The sequence below is a fragment of the Perca fluviatilis genome, chromosome 14 (genome assembly GCF_010015445.1).
Source record: "Perca fluviatilis chromosome 14, GENO_Pfluv_1.0, whole genome shotgun sequence".
Lineage (NCBI taxonomy): Eukaryota > Metazoa > Chordata > Actinopteri > Perciformes > Percidae > Perca > Perca fluviatilis.
This window is the reverse complement of record NC_053125.1, coordinates 9238390-9256328: the sequence shown is the minus strand read 5'-3', so window position 1 is coordinate 9256328 and position 17939 is coordinate 9238390. Positions and strand designations below refer to the sequence as shown.

General features: G+C 41.5%; 1 protein-coding gene across 2 annotated transcripts in view; it reads left to right on the top strand.

The window, feature by feature from the left end:
• fgf11a (fibroblast growth factor 11a) overlaps positions 1-17939 on the top strand; it is a 148545-nt gene that overhangs the window by 97440 nt on the left and 33166 nt on the right. For both annotated transcript variants that reach the window (XM_039822932.1, XM_039822930.1), the window contains one exon: positions 11559-11662. In XM_039822932.1, coding sequence (XP_039678866.1) covers positions 11559-11662 — 104 coding nt within the window. The remainder of the gene's footprint in view (positions 1-11558; positions 11663-17939) is intronic.

The window sequence follows — 17939 nt, the reverse complement described above, 5'->3', positions numbered from 1 at the left end:
AAAATGTCAGTGGCAAACTGCACATTAAAATGTAACTCAATCAAATTCAATCAAATGTATTTAAGGTGTAAAATCACCACTAGACAGTCTCAGTGCACTTTACAATTAAAGAAACGCAGCGATAACAGACAGCAGCAAAACAACTGAACAGCATTAAAGCAGTAATAATAAACCATACAAAACCAGCAACATGAGAGAACAAGTGAAGAAGCTGCTCGATGGTGTTTTAAGCCCCCAGCGTTGACTTCAAGGCAGCGCTGCGACCGTTGACTTCCTATGTGTGGTGATTAATGGGTAAGAATGGATTGATTTGAAAAGTCTGTGTGTGATTTAAACCCATGGAGTGTAAAGTTTTAATTTGTAGCATTTCAAATCATACTGATGGCATGGGTTCTTAATTGTAGTGTGCCAAAGTGTCTTTTTTTGTGATTCTGTGGGGGCTCAAGGCTATAGTTAGGAATGTTCAAATTCTGCACACTGTGGCTGTTACTTGAGGAAGCTTCTGGATTTATAAACTCACTTGTGTCAGTGGAAACATAGCTTAATAGGTACAAAAATAAAGGCATGCTTAAAAAAAAACAAATGCAACATGCTTTAAAAAATGTTTTTTACAAGAATGAAAAGATAGACTAGAGGAACATCTGTCGGGCCCCTTGGAGGCCAATGCCCTTTTTGAGGAATCGCAGCTTTAAAAGCCCCTGAAAACATGGTTTCTAATCTTTTTCTCCATAGCATAAGTTATTCATGACTAAATAAACAACAATCAACACTGAAATTTGAAAAAATATATATCTTAAGTTATCATTTATTTAGAGATTTTGATTGACAGTGTTTGTAATAGAAGCAAATAACTGATTCAATTGTAGCTAAACTCTGGTTGGTGCGTGGTGGGTGACATAGTGCCGAATATTGGGCCAATCAAAACCACCGATAAAGTGGCAACGGAGGTGAGACCAGGACAGGGGTTTGGAGGGTTCTGTCACTAAACCGATTAAGAAACAAACTGGGAAGGAAACTGATATCAAAGGTAAGAAGATAAAAAGAAAAAGAACACACAAAAGAAAGCACACAGAGAGAATAAATGCACTGAGCAAGTGATGATGAGGGACGGAGCTGCTGCAGTGATTGTCACTGGATTTCTGAATTCTGTTTCTCGGCGAGGAAGAGAGAAGAAAAAAAAAAAACGACAGGAAGACACAGTTTGACAGACGGGAGAAGAAGAGGAAAAAAAACGGAGGACGGAGAGATGAAAGCTATTGACTCTCAGTGTGTACACCGAGAAGCCGTGAGGAAAAGCTTCATTCCCCTGACTTTTATCCACTGTAATTACCATCTCCCACTGTTGAGAGGGAAATTTCACTTATCTCTTTCTCTGCTCTGGGAAGAAAAAAAAAAAAAAGTCTGCTCTTTCTCGCTCCGTCTAACTTTCCCCAGCGTTCGATAACGCTCCCTTCAAAGAGGGCAGAAAGGAATCCAGAAGACTTGAAAGACAAGATGAGGGAAAAGTTGGCTCCGTGTGAGAGCCGCAGCTTTCAAGGAGGGAAGAAATGTGAACATCGAAAGCAAATGCTCCGTCAGCCAGATGAGGGGGTGGGGAGGGAAAAAGAGTGACGGAGCGGGCTCGTGAGGATGAGAAGCAGAGCATGAAGAATACCAAACGAGGAGAAGTAAGGACAGAGGATGCAGAGACGAGACGAGTGATGAAGAGACAGGCAGAGAAGGCTGCAGGGTAAAATAGGACAAAGATGAATGGACTTGGATGGAAAAGTATTGGTTTCACAGGACGGGGGGGGGGCGATGACAGCAAGTGAAGAGGGAATTGAAAGGGAACAAATAGGGAAGAGAAATGGAGAGACGTATTATAAAAAAACACACACACTGAGATAAGAAAAAGGTTGTTAATTCATGACAAGGCAGGGTTGAAAAGACAGAAAGCACAAGGGAAAGAGAGAAGACAGATGGACTGAAAGGGAGAGCGATAAAGGCTCAGATGAATCGGCTGTGGAGAGGAAAGCCTGGGGGAAGAGGTGGAAGGTAAATAACGGGAGAGTGAAAGGTAGTTGTCTTGTCATCGAAGTCCTCGACCACGAGGGAAATCAGATGTGAAGCTCCTCTACGCGTCGTTTTTTTTTTTTTAAAGAGTCCTTAAAGGTCCCATGGCATGAAAATTTCACTTTATGAGTTTTTTTAACATTAATATGAGTTCCCCCAGCCTGCCTATGGTCCCCAATTGGCTAGACATGGTGATAGGTGTAAACCGAGCCCTGGGTATCCTGCTCTGCCTTTGAGAAAATGAAAGCTCAGATGAGCTGTTCTGGAATCTTGCTCCTTATGAGGTCATAAGGAGTTAGCTTGATTATTTTGGATACATATTATTTATAAAAATATACAAACCCCAATTCCAGTGAAGTTGGGACGTTATGTAAAGCGCAAATAAAAACAGAATACAATGATTTGCAAATCCTTTTCAACATATATTCCATTGACTCCAAGACAAGATATTTAATGTTCAAACTAATAAACTTTATTGTTTTTTAGGCAAATATTCACTTATTTTTAATTTGATGCCTGCGCCACGTTCCAAAAGAGCTGGGACAGGGGCAACAAACGACTGTGAAAGTTGAGGAATGATACAATACAATATTACAACAATATTACATTACAATATTGTATTGATTCTTTGGACAACAACACGATATTTGTGCATATCACATACTCAGCCAATATAGCTTTGAATCGAATATAATTTTCATTAAATTCAGGGGCCTGCGATCAATACGAGGCAATATCATATGTCCATTTTACACAATCTTCCATTTATACCAACTCATGAAAGACACCTAAAATATGATTTGACATACATATTACTGAGCTCTTCCAGACATTTAAATGAAAAACAAACTATTGTTTTTAATAAAAATAATAAATATAAAGTGGGATTTAAAAATAAAAATGAAGGCCCATCTTAAAGATGATTATATGTATGGATATTTTCACTTTGCATTTATGACATTGGATCGTTGATCATTGAATCCATATATTGATCCAGGTCGATGACACCCCTAGTAATTTTAAGCCTATAGACAGGGAATATGGACTTCGACTACTTTCAATTTGTTGAGTGTTTGAACTGCTGACAACAACGCTGTCAGTCACCAGTGAGGGGAACTCCACTGCTAAAAAGCTACAGTTAATGATTCACTTAGTTCAGCTTGAGGATTCTGTGTTAAAGGATGTTAATGTACTGGTCACCCAGCTCTCTGGTCCTTTTTACCAAAGAGGACTTGGTCTCTGGGAGTCTAGTTTCGCATTGCCCGACCTTTCTCCACAGCGCTGAGAAGGAGGGGTCTGGCTAGTCCACACAGCATTCCGGGATGGGAGAAAAACGTGCTCTGGTTTATTGGAATTTCTTGAAACCAATCACAATCGTCTTGGGCGGTGCTATGCGCCGGACAGAGCCACGGTGCCTCTGCAAAATAGCCTCGGGAAGGAACTTGTTTTGGTGGAACGTGTGTACGTTCAAAGGTTGTTTTAGTCGTGCAACAGAAAACTCTGATTGGACGGATAGTCTGAGATCTGAGGAGCAGTTAACCATAGTCCTCATCAATCCACCAGAGTTCAAAATTACAACGCAAAGAAAAGCAGAAGGTAACGGACATCCGGCCCAAAAAAAGAGTGACATCCGGCGGAATTTCCGGCGGCAACGGAGCAATCCCTGAAGTGGAACGTCGTGGATGTAGACTACCTGGAGTCCAATAACTGTGTTTTGTTTAGCCCGTTGGACAACGAGCGACAGAAGACAATTCCATTTTTAGAAGTCTAAGTTCCTATCGCGCCGCAATTCTTCTGTCCAGTCGGATCCATTCCAACAGGAGAAAGAATAAAGAGCCTGTGCCTGTCCAGAAGTTAAACTCTGCGGGATCCTCACGGATGACTATAATCCTCTTCTCATTCCAGTGGAGACCAACTGGTCTACACAATACAACCCAGCAGAGCGCCAGCCCTGTGTGCAGGCCTGCAGATGCCCTCTGCATAGCTCAACTCTGTGTGTGTGTGTGTGTCTCTCTCTCTCTTTCACCCCATCTCCACTTTCTCCGTGCTTATTTATTGTGTAGATGATCTCAAGCCTCAAATTGACTTGTGGGATTGATTTGGCAACGCCCTCCACCCTCCCCCTTCATTTCCCTCCACCTCGTCTTCCTTTCCCTCCCTCGAAAGACTTTTGATTAATCCAGCGGCCTCCTCTGTGAGTTGCAGAGAAAAAAAGCGAGTCAAACGAAAGGACAGAGAGAGAGAGAGAGAGAGAGAGAGAGAGAGAGAGAGAGAGAAGGATGAGGGAAAACCAAAGAGAGATGGGGTGCCTCTTATTATCCAAGCTGAAAGTTATGTGATCCATTTGATAAGAAAAGCTCTTTTTGATTGAGGATGAGAAAAGAAGCAAACTTTCTTGGCAGGGAAAATAAAGAGAGAGAGAGAGAGAGAGAGATGCAGAGAGAGATGAAGGAAACAACTGACAATGGAGAGCGTCTGAGAAGTAGGGAGTAATTGACCATTCGTTAAGCCCTGTTACTGTTGCTACGCCTGCCAAGCTTTCCATTCTTACACAGTACATAGTTAGCAAAGGAACTCTGGTTAACTAATGAAGCTACCATTAGTTTGGTGGCTTGGTTGAAAGCATTTTCTTCCAGCTGAGTAGTATTAAAATAAGAATCCCGTGTGCGCCCAGTGTGTAGCAGGCTATGTGGGTTCATCAACACCACAGCAAGACTGCTGGTGAAGGAAAGGCTACATCCACACTAGGCAGCGATATTAGGGAAATTTGCGATATGCGATGATCTTGTTGGATATCGCGATAACGATATTACTTGCGATCAATAAACGGATATTAGAATGTACGCATTTCTGCTGCTTTCATTATTCTGCTCGAACACAACAAATTACTTGTTGAATTTAGAACTAGGGCTGGGTATCGTTAAAAAAAAAATTACAATACCGGTACCACTACCAATACCATGACTTTGATACCGGTTACTAAACGGTACTATTTTTGATATCAATTTTATAAAATCCACTTTAACTAAAAGAATTTACAATAGGTCACATTGCGGCACACATTTGTATTTATTTTTCAACTCCTACTACAGTATGTGAGCCCTGTCTCTGTGCGTGACGTTATTCGTTATACGTTAAGACAGCCAATCACCAGCTTTATTAGATCTAGGTAGAAGCATGCTGCATGTTTATTGGCTCACTGACACTGATGAGATTCACTCCTTAGGTATTGAATGACGAGGCATTTTTCAATACTCGATACTAAGGAGGCAGTTTGGACGGTGTTAAAAGAAATGAAAGGAAATCATTTCCAGCATTCTTTTATTGAACATATTGAACATTGAATCTAATATAAAAGACACCACTAAAAAAACATGAATGACAGTTACATTTTAAAGTGCAGTTTTCTACTGATATTTACTGATACAACAAAAAGTATTTCGCGATATGTCGCAGTCTTTCGCGATATGTCGCAGTCTATCTCGATATGTCGCAGCCTTTCGCGATTTGTTTATTGCGCTAGTTGATATCGCGATGACGTTAAAACAGCAATATATTGTGCAGCCCTAATCCACACTACTACTTTTTGGTTTGAAAACGATTATCTTTTGCTACGTTTACGCCTTACGTCACACTACCCCGTCATTTTTTGAGCCCCTAAAGAGGCGACATTTCGGATAAACTACTGAGCTCGTTTTAGTTTGACAACTCCGGGGTTGTTTGGTGTTTGGCCAGGACGAAAACGGAGACAATTGGAAACGACGACACAGTCAGTCTTCGGTCAGTGTTATCGGCTAGGTAGGCTTTACGTTACATATCTTTCAGTAACAGTTCCACCTCGCCGCTGGTCCAAGCTAATAAATCCCCTGCTCTTACTTTTCATTATTTGTTGTTCTTTCCCTAAGACATTTTCAACTTATACATCCTTGATTTTCAACTTCAGAGTATTGCCGTACAATCTGCTTCTTGTTTAACATGCATCCCTAGTGCATGCGAATAGTCCTGTGATATGCGTCGCCAGTCGTTTTAATGTGGACGGAAATGAGTTCTGCTACGGAGCTAAAACGCTTGCGTGGACGGAGATCGCTTTTGTTTCCAAACGCCGTTTTACAAATGAAAACGCAGTAGTGTGGATGTAGCCTGAAAGACTGAGGGAAAACTAGAGAGAAAGGGAAAGGGGAGGGCAAGGAGGGAGGCGGTGTGTGTGCGCGCCATGCTCTATTTGTCATCCCGGCCATGGTCTTTGGTGACACCTTGTTCATTTGCCAAAGCGACTGTTTGAGATGCAGGCATCGATCGAGCAAACAGAAGCTGGGCCCTGAAGATAGAGACTGAGGGAGAGAGAAGTGTGTGCAGTTTCATTACCACCATTCAAATCGCACCTTCAAACCGGACAGACATCCCTATCTGTACTGTGTTTATTGCAGAAGTGGAAAGTAATACAGTAAGTACTGTACATAAGTACAAATTTGAAGTACTTGTACTTTACTTGACTCTTTTCATGCCACATTCTACTTCTACTGCGCTACATTTCAGAGAGAAAAATTGGACTTTTTACTGCACTACATTCATCTGACAGCTTTAGTTACTTTGCAAATTAAGATTTGTGCACATAAAACACATGTAGTTTATAAAATACGATTTTTTTATTATAAATTAAACTACCCAACAATATACAGGCCTAAAAGTCCAACTAAAATGAGTAGCCTATTAAACACAGCACTCTTTGAATCGTTTCCAGTTTTCTAAAATGTGAGGATTTTTATGCATCGAGTACTTTTAATACTTTTAATTATCTTGATGATACTTACATACTTTTACTTAAGTATCATTTTCAATGCAGGACTTTTACTTGTAACAGGGTATTTTTACAGTGTGGTATTAGTACTTTTACTTAAAGGATCTGAGTTCTTCTTCCACCATGTGCCATTTATATTGAAGTGGATGACAGATTACAGTTAAAACTGACTACGTTCACATTGGCTTTAAAGTGCCCATATTATGAAAAAAAAAAATCACTTTTTCTGGGATTTGGGGTGTTATTTTGTGTCTCGGGAGCGTCCACACGCATACAAACTTGGGGAAAAAAACTGAGTGAGATACGGTTTCTGAATGTGTCCTTCCTTCAGTCTCCGGGTGAGTGTTCAAAATCTGCACGGCTTTCTACGTCACTAGCCGAAACGAGCTGGCTAACCGCAACCGTTAGCATGCTAGCTCAATGGCAAAAACACTGCTACAACACACACAAGTTCACCATAATCTACAAAAGAACTACTTACATGTCCCTGTTCTGCAAAGTTGGAAGTGTGCCCTTGTTTAGAAGAAGTCTCCCAGCTAATCCTGCCTTGTAACTGACCGAAGTTGGAGAAACAGCCTTTCTTTTACTGTCTATGGAGCTAGCTAGCTGATATATGATCCTTACCTAGCTACTGTGCATGTGCGAGTGCCAACAAAGATGATACAGAAGTAAGATGTCTCACTCTGTAGCTAAAACAGAGACCTGAACACACAAAGAGGGGCTGCAGCAATGGGCAGTACAACAACAAAAAGTTTTTTCAAAATGAAACCATGCAAACCTATTCTGGTACAACCTCAAAATACAATAATGAGCATAATCTGGGCGCTTTAAACATTGAAATGTACAACTTTTTAAATAGAATCCAAGCTTGCAAGTTTTCCTTAAGTGGAATGGATGTTGCCTGAAAACTAGGACAAATAAAGTTGTGTTCTTTTCAGTTTTTAACTAATTACTAATAACAAGAACTTTCTTGAAGCTTAAATAATTCACTTCAAAACTCAATAGTTCTGACAAGTTGGAATTTGAGTATATATTTTTTTTGCCCCATTATGGCCAGCATTGACTTCCTATCTCCGTCTGATAACTTAACTTCCATCCATTATGTTGGCAGAACTTTTGATTTGAAATTGATTTGTTTAAAAGAAGCTAATGGCTCCATGAATCTAAAACATTCTCCTGAGACTTCATCTTTCATCTGAGTAAGAGATCCGTCATTTTGACAACCACGCTGCCACCTCATAATGCATTCCTATCATTTGTCAAAGAAAAGCAAAAAACCTCACACATGCTGCAAACTCTTACAATGATGCTGGTTTTGGTATTCTCACCAGAGTTTGGTAGTTCAGTAAAAGCTGATTCCAAGACACCGCTATCTGCTAGTGCCTTTTTTTTTAAATGACCAGTGACACATTATTTAGGATTTTATCATGTTGGAGTTGTGCAAACACGTGTCTGAAGCTTTCCTGGTCTTCATTGGCAGACTTTTGTCATGATCATCCTAAAATACAGTAGTTTGATTTTCTCAGTAATCTATTCCATCTGCTGACAAAGATTGTGAAATGATGTTGAAAGCTCCAGAAGAAGCTAGTAAGAGGGCCTTGAGTTATAATTTCTTTTTGTCAACCTACTGTTTTAATTTCAAGCTCCAACTGAAATTTGAAAGGAACAGTTTAAAATACTTAAAGGACATTTAAGGAATAGTTTAAACATTTTGGGAAATAACCCTTGATTGCATGTCTTTTAAGGAAATAAGCTGGTTTGACATCGCCACGCGGAAACCACCTACATGAAACCACCTACATGAAACCACCTACATGAAACCACCTACATGAAACCACCTACATGAAACCACCTACATGAAACCACCTACATGAAACCACCTACATGAAACCGCCTACATGCAAACGCTTTCTTGCAGTTCCTGCCGTCCGGCGGTTACCGCTAGAAGTTCAGCACTGTGAACTCTGAGGGCCCTATCTTGCACCAGGCGCGGCGCAAAGCCCAACGCAAGTGTCTTTGCTAGTTTAACACCGATGCAGTTGTCAGTTTCCCGTCCAGTGGCCACGTCGTTTAAATAGCAAATGCACCTGCATCCATCTTTGGGCCCATGGGCGTGCTGGTCTTACAGGGAGGTGTGTTCAGGTGAATTCTTGGTGTATTGCTATCTTGAGGCAGCAGGAAGTGATCGCGCCATTGACCAACTAAAACCTGGTCTAAAGTCAATAGCGCAGCATTTCATTGTTATTTTAACAGCGCATTAGTAAAATGCGCCTAGGCTTAGCGCGCGCACACTATGCTTATTACACACTCACACAGGGAAGCGCAGCAGCACACAAACATGCAAAAGATTATGAATAAAAAATATTACGGTGCAAATCTGCTATCATAACAGCAATGCGCCAAGGTCCAAACGCGCCTGGCTTTTAAAGGGAATGGGAGATGATCTCTGATTGGTTTATTGCATGTTACGCCTAAAACACCCCTATGAATTAATGAAGACACTCAGTACAACCCTTTTGAACCATGCGCCCGGCGCACGGACCCTTTTTTCCGCCGTTCAACTAGGGTTAGGGTTGCACCTCGCATTCACACGGCTCTGGCGTTTCAGAGCCCCTACACCGGAGACATTTGAAAACACTTCTGAACCCGTTGTTGCGGTCTCAGTGGCCAAGGAAAAAGATCTGTCCCATACACTAAGACAAACGTAAAAATGACAACGTGGTTGTTTTACTGGGAGTTGCGTTCTATAACTGTTTCTCAGCGACCACCGGGCAGCCGCAGTGACTTCCTGGACTCTGGACAAGATTCCAGGAAGTCACAAGACCTATGTCGTTACAGCACATTAGTCCCAGTCCACAGACTGAAAGTGGTATCGATTTTCGAACTAATTCTTGGCAAAAACAAGCCCATTTTCCCAAAATGTTGAAAGATTCCTTTTAAGTAATGTAATTAAAGCCGTTGTGTGTTCAGACTTGTGCAGCTTGTCTGTCGGTGGTTGTTTTTCTCATCCCAGGTCCCAGTCCAAACGCTTCAGGGGCTTTAATCGTCATGGTAGCGTTTGGCCATCATGACAGTGTGACCGCGGAGCAGCTGGCAGCGGAGGCTGTGTCAGTTTCACTCGGCTCACCGTGTCACATCTTATAAAGGCACTGTTAGATGGCACGCACTCGAGATGGTCTGAGAGGGATAAACACACACGTGCAAACACACACACGCACACACACAAACACACACACAGGTCTGGACAATATTTCTTATCACCATCGCAATATCAACTGGTGCAATATACACATCGCGAAAGGCTGGGACATATCGCGATAGACAAAATGGATATATTTGTGTTGGTTGAAAGAAAATATCAGTAGAAAATTGCACTTTGATATGCAACTAATTTTTTTTTTGTGTTGCCTTTTATATTCAATTCAATAGTCAATTTGTTCAATAAAAGAATATTTTTATATATATATTTATATATATTTATATATTTATATATTTTTATATATATATATATATGTGTGTGTGTATATATGTGTGTGTGTGTATATGTATGTATGTATGTGTGTATATATATATATGTATGTATGTATGTATGTATATATATATATATATATATATATATGTATGTATGTATGTATGTGTGTATATATATACATACACACACACATGTATAAAATTCAACATTTTCTCATATGGTGCAGCCCTTACAGACATGGATTTGGACTTGGACAGACAAGCGCCTAACAAATTACATTCAGGCAAGCCCACTTCTGACAACAGATTCAAACACACCGTGTGTGTGTGTGTGTGTGTGTGTGTGTGTGTGTTCTTGTTTAACTATATTCGTGGGGTACACAAACCGGGAATACAGTGTACTTGTGGGGTCCGGACAGCTTTGTGGGGCCAAAATGCTGGACCCCACAACTTCAAAGGGCTGTTTGAGGGTTAAGACTTGGTTGTAGGATTAGGGATATAATTAGGTTATGGTTAGGGTGAGGGTAAGGGTTAAGGTTAGACATTTAGTGGTGATGGTTAGGGTAAGGGGCTAGGGAATGCATTATGCCAATGACGGGTCCCCACAAAGACAGTGAAACATCTGTGTGTGTGTGTGTGTGTGTGTGTGTGTGTGTGTGTGTGTGTGTGTGTGTGTGTGTGTGTGTGTGTGTGTGTGTGTGTGTCCGTGTCCCTCGCTCCAGTGGCTCAGTTGAAGTTAGTTTATATGGAGAGTTATGCACATAAGAAATCCAAGGTTCCACAGGAGGGGTATTCAGCTAACTGCATTCCAAAGCGCTGTTTACTGTGTCGGGACAGAGGAAATGAATTCAAAGCAAGCTCGGGCGATGTCGCCGTCTTATGTATTCCTAAAGCTCTCCGCTAAGCTACGCTCTCTCTATCTTTCTCTCTCCAGCAGGGGGATTCTCCGTGCAGTCATCCCCCCACCCCACCCACCGGTGTACCAGCTACCAGACTTTATTCCCCCTAAATCTCCCTCTCCTAATCCTTCCCTGCCTCTCCCTCTCTTTGTTTTGTTTTTTTTAAACACACTTCCCATTCCCACCTCCGACTGATCTACTGTACAACAGGGAGGATGACATATCAGACTGCTGGAAAGCAATTGTCTTCTTATGCTGCGAGGAAGCACCGTGAGCACTGTTAAGAAAGAGAATAATTGCTCTAACACCACTCCTCCCTCTGTTTTTTTTTCTTCCAGTGCAGTTCAACTTGATTCCTGTGGGGCTCAGGATAGTGGCCATCCAGAGCACCAAGACGGGGCTCTACGTTGCCATGAACAGCGAGGGCTACCTCTACACTTCGGTACGGTCAGCACATACAGTACAGTACCACTGTAAGCCTTTAAAGACTCCAATCATCATGCGATTTCTAGAGCTGCAAAGATTATTTCATTAGTTGCCAACTATTAAAGCAATCGCCAAGGGGTTTGTAGATAGGGAGTAAATTGTGCTTGCGAATTTGAAATTTTACTGCTACAAAGGATCTATAAAAGAAGACGGTTTGAGTCTGAATAAAAAAAAAAGAATGTTTATTGCCAAGTTAGGGCTAGGCAATATATCCTAGTGCGATTCTTTTTTTTTTTTTTTTATAGTTCTTTAAAAATAAAAAGGAAACTTGTTTTGGGGAGAGTAAAATTCAGCGGGCCCCGACCGCTGCAGAGAGCCGACAGATTGAAACAGCAGCAGCTTTCAGCGACTTTAGAGAAATCGTTACAGCGTACTTTGATGTTAAAATGTATGCAGGTTGGCAGGGCGGTCTGAAATGTCTTTTGCTGTACGCTTTGTTGGTAAATGTCAGATGTTCGAGTCACACATGTCTCGTCTTCATATCAGAAAAGTTGCGGGAAACTCCGGTTATTGGTCAAATTTGCGGAAAAGTTGCGGTGATTGGTCAAAATTGAGAGTCGCACCAAATTCACTCCGATTGGTTGAATACTCGTGAATTGTTGCAATCGCGACATCGTGAAATCCTGGAGGGACTGCTTATATTTCATTCATAATGGTCTTAAAAAGGTCTTAAAAAGGTCTTTAAAAGTCTTACATTTGACTTGGTGAAACCTGCAGAAACCCTGAGTAATGTCATTTTCTGAACATACCAGACTCTTCTAGCAGTTCTATGATTTGCCTTTACCCACTTAGTCATTATAGCCACATTATTGGTGATTATTTATCAAAACTTTCATTGTGTAAACATTTTATGAAAGCACCAATAGTCAACCCTACAATATCGCCGCAATATCGACATTGATGTATTTAGTCAAGAATATTGTGATATTTGACGTCCTCCATATCGCCCAGCTCTATGCCAAGTAAATACTTACAAGGAATTTGCCTTGGTGGTTGGTGCATACATAAACAAACAAACATATTGGGGACATTATTATGAAATGAACAGTAAATACAGCAACAAATATATACAAGTTAGCTGTTTAACATATGGAGGAAAAAAAGTGGCTGAATAGATTGAGTGCAGAATGTGCAACAAATATATAGTATGTGCAATTGGCAAAAAGTTTAAGAAAATGTATCTGATTCCCGCTTCTTCAATGTGAATATTTTCTGGTTTCTTCACTCCTCTGTGACAGTACACTGAATATCTTTGAGTTGTGGACAAAACAAGACATTTGAGGACGTTATCTTAGGCTTTTGGGAAACACGGATCGACATTTTTTTCACCGTTTTCTGACATTTTATAGACCACAACAACTAATCGATTAATTGTGACAACAATAGGCCGATTAATCGACTATGAAAACGATCGTTAGTTGCAGCTCTAGATATTACACCGGCCCACTGCCAGCTTTGGATTTGCTTGTGTACAAGACAGTGTGTGACAGCAATGCATGCATTCTAAATGTTGTTTGTAGAGTTTGTTGAAATGGAAGTAATAGAGAAATATATGTCGGGTTACATGAAAGCTTTTAAAGTCAGTCTGTGTGGCAGCGTTACTTACAGTAGATGGATGTGTGCGCTAGCCTCTAGCACACTACTTGTTGTTGCCTTTAAAAGTAACGGAAGAACACAATAGGCCTGTATATTTATCATTTATTGTCATATTAGAGCTGAATGTATGTAATGCATGTACTGTAACTTAGCACACACTGTATGATTTACAAAAAAGGGATGATAAAGTTACTCCGTGTGTGGGATACCGCTGGGCTCGTGCTCAAATCAGATATATGAAAATGTTAACATTTGTGTCTCATCTGCTTTGCCAAAGCTTAATTTTGGATATACACAAAGTAGTAACTGCCAAGCACACCCAATACAAACCAGGTCCCCCAGTCTATATTCACAATATATGTTCACCATGTTATGATAATTAACCATATGCATATTAATTATATGTTACTCCAGAAGCTTTGCAGATACCAGTTTTGCACTGTGCACTGTTAAAAATGCCAATACACACACACACACACCATGACATGACACAATGCTGAGACAAAGTGTTTTCACTCCGACCGGGTTCCCTTTTACTCACCCAGTTACAGGCTAAGGTAGGGAAACTGTGGTTAACGTCTGCATGCGTCTGTGCTAGCAGTCTCCCATTCTCGGTCACAGCAGCACTCGTAAAACTGCTACAACTTGTAAAACAGCTCACACGGTACTTGCAGAGAGTTGTTTCGCACTGATGTACAGAGGAAAAAGGGAGGCAGATGGAAGAATAGGCGGAGAGACAGAGGGTGGATCAGAGTGCACTCTATCAGGGTGCGGGGAAGCTCTTTTATTTCTGCCTTTCTCCTCTTGGCACACAGGCAAAGTGTGTGAGATCTTGTTTGAAGTGCTTCGGTGCGCTCACTTCAAAGTCCATCTAACGCTGCCTGCATGCATACTATACTGCCAGAGACAGGGAGAGCAGATGCATGGTTTCCATCAGGTGGAACAATGCAATATCAGCCCTGCCTGCATATACGGTATTAGAACATCTTTCAGTTGAAACTGAATGTCTGTCCTTAATTCTAGCAGCTTCCCACTCTGCCAACCACAAATTGCAGTGAGACGTAACAGAAGTCTTGAAAGTCCAAAGCCCTTCTTGGTCCAGAAATCACGTAACGTGACTTAAAGTAGTTGGCAAATCTGGCTTGAACTGAGTTCTTGTTGGCTCTTTAAGTTTTGTTGCTGCGTGATTGTACAGCCATGAGCCTCGGTTTCAAATTCTCTACTTGTGATTACTTGGGACTTGGGAAATGTCACCATTTTTTTAACCAGGGTCTTATAATTGTGGTCAATCTGACCATGGGTCGTGCCAGAGACGGTTTAGAAGCGAGACGCCCCAACTCATAGTAGTTTCCTGTTTCTGTGTCACGTGGGCTCCGCCACAGCCACGCCTCTTTAGGAGACTAGCGGCAGGTTCTGAGCGCATTGATTCCAATGGGAGAAGTGAACGTGAACACAGATTATGACCGATTCTTTCGCCCCCCTAGTCGCCACAGTAAATATTGGAGCCATTGTTCACAAGCCACATATCTCCAGAACATTCTGACACTAAAATGGCATTTTTCAGGGAGGACAAATCAGGAGAAATCAACTTAGTTTGAGACCTGTTTCTGTCTCAGGACTTTTTAGCTGTGTAAATATCTGTTAGCAGAAGAAAATGCTAATAAATTATACATGTATCACTTTTCATCCATCGTTCATTACTTTTTCAAATGAGGCCACGCCCATTTAGGAGACCGGAAGTGTGTACCGTGTCATACCATTGGCATTTTAGTGATCTTTAGTAATAGAGAATCTTTGGTCATGCTAACTTTTCACTTGTTGTAGAGATCCTGGACACCCTGGCAAAACGACATACAGTATCAGGGAAAGTTGCTAAAGCTTTCCGAAAATATCTGAAATTTGATCATTATTATATTATAAAAGGTTTGTCTCTGAGTCAAAACTGAAGTAAACCCAGAAATTAGCTCCCTGGATTAGCTTGCCAACTGCATAGGGACCAAGCTAGCTTTTTGGTTAGCCAACTAGCAAACTAATGCTCCATATTAATCTGAAGTAATAATGGATATTTATTATGCATTCTTACACATAGCATTAATCTACTACCTTTTAAAATCCAACAATTTCTGAGTTTACTTAAGAGCATTTGAAATGTCAAATTTAATTTTCTTGGGAGGCTTTAGGGAACGGTGGTTGCCTCGATAGATGATGTAATACCACAGTCGTGTTTATGCTCTTGGTAGTCCCACTTTGCCAGACCTTCCTCCACAGCGCTGCGCAGGAGGGTCTGGCTAGTCCACACAGCATTCCGGGATGGGCTCTGGTTTATTGGCATTTCTATAAACCAATCACAATCGTCTTGGGCGTCGCTAAGCGCCGGACGGAGCAACGGCGTCTCTGCAAAATAGCCTCGGGAAGGAACTTGTTTTGGTGGAACGTGTACGTTCAAAGGTTGTTTTAGTCGTGCAACAGAAAGCTCAGATTTGACAGATAGTCTAGCTAGCTGTCTGGATTTACCCTGCAGAGATCTGAGGAGCAGTTAACCAGAGTCCTCAGAAATCCACCGGAGGTTAGAACGCCAACACAAAGATAGCGGAAGGAATTTCCGGCAGCAGCGGAACAATCCTGGAAAGGAAACGTCGTAGATATAGACTATGCCCTTGGAGGCAAAATTATTTTAAAGTTTCAGGATTTCCTTTGTCTTTTATCATGAAAAATCGTCAGGAGCGTTGTTTGAACTTGCTGAAATGTCAGAAGTAGCCCCAATCCATATTTTAACCTAGCTCTACCCCTACTGTACTGTAACCCCCACCCACACACACACACACACACACACACACACACACTTTTCACCTAATGAGCCCCAGAAAATGGTCCTTGTACATGACTTTTCCAGGGCTCAGAACCCCGACAGTAAAAACCTTGCGCCACACACACACACACACACACACACACACACACACACACACACACACACACACACACACACAGAATATAGAGGTTATACTTACCCAGGCATTCTCCTGACAGAAGAAAGGTGACCTATTTTCACTAAGGGAAATAACCAGAGAGAGAGAGAGAGAGAGAGAGAAATGTTCGAGAAAATCCCTCTGAGATGAGAAAGGAGGGAGGACAAAGGAGAACTTTTTCCCACCCCTCTCACCTTAAACTACCTGCTCTGCTATTGTTCTGTGCAAATGTGAGCGAGGGAGAAAAAGAGAAGAAGACAGAGAACAGAAATAGAGGTTGGAGCCATGTATTCGCTCTCGCTGCCCTCAGGGTCCAGAGAGAGGCAGTGCAGAGCCTTAACACCCTGTTACGCAACCGTTAGCATGTGCTGGGAACACGGCCCCTGCGTCATCCCCTGAAGGGTGAGGGGATTTTTAGCAAGCAGTCAACGAAATAATCTCAATATTAAATCTTATTTTGAACATGTGGAAATTTGGTGCGATTTAAGGTCGGGCGTATCGATTTCCTGTTGCTTTCTGTAGAGGAAACTGCACTGTGGGACTGTGAAGAAACGGAGTAGCAAATGGGACAACATAGGAGTTGGCCAAACTTATTGACATGAATTATAATGTTAAAGGATATTGCTGTTCCTTTTAAAGCTGCTATACTGTAATTAATATTTGCATAACAACAGATCAAATAATGCGTTTGTGCAAAAAGGTCTCTTGTATTGACAAAGGTACAGAAAATGATCACCCTTTTCTGCAGTTCAACTCATTTTTTATTATTATTTTGAATTAGGGCTGCACAATTAATCGCGCTTTTATCGAAATCGCAATATGGACTAGTGCAATATCCATATCACACGGGAGGCGCAGTATTTGTTAAAGGCAAAATGTGTGTCAAACCAGTCTGAATGAAGTATTTTGGCGCTGCTGAGACGTCCCGTCCTACAGATCCTATCCTACAGACTGAAGAGAAAAATCTTTGTTTGGTACAGATCCTCGCAAAAAATCACACTATAATCATTAAATGTTTTTTAATATACTTCAGTAAAATGAGAATGATACAAAAATGATCTCCTGCCCGCCACCAAACGACAGACGGACTAATGCCGTGTTTCCATTGCATGGTACGGCTTTGTTCGACTCAACACATTTTGGTTACACTTTACTTGAAGGGATCTACATAAGAGGGACATGACACTGTCATGAACGTGACATAAACATTATAAGCAAGTCATGAACGTTGAACGTTATAACGCTTCTTTTAGTAAGTGTCATTCGGTTGTTGTCATGACAAGTTAGGGTTAGAGTTCATGTGTCATGACCGTGTCGTGCCACTCTTATGTAGATACCTTCAAGTAAAGTGTTACCCAACTTTTTTTGTGGTACCAGTTCTTGTGTGGTTTCCCATTGTGAACGGTAAAGGTATAGGTCAGTGTAGGCGGGATTCTCAGCCGATCGCCGTAGCGATGCCGCGTGGAACTGCCGGATATCATCCCTACGCAACACTCAATTCCTTTTTCTGTCATCTGCAACTACTCCACACCCCCACCCTCCACCTTGCCCCCCCCTCTCTCCTCCTCAATAGAGACATAAAAATGGCACATACTAAGGAAAGCTCATTGTGGGACTGGCTCTAGTGGCTGTAATTCTGCACCAAGGCTGAATTTCGGGAAAGAGACTTCA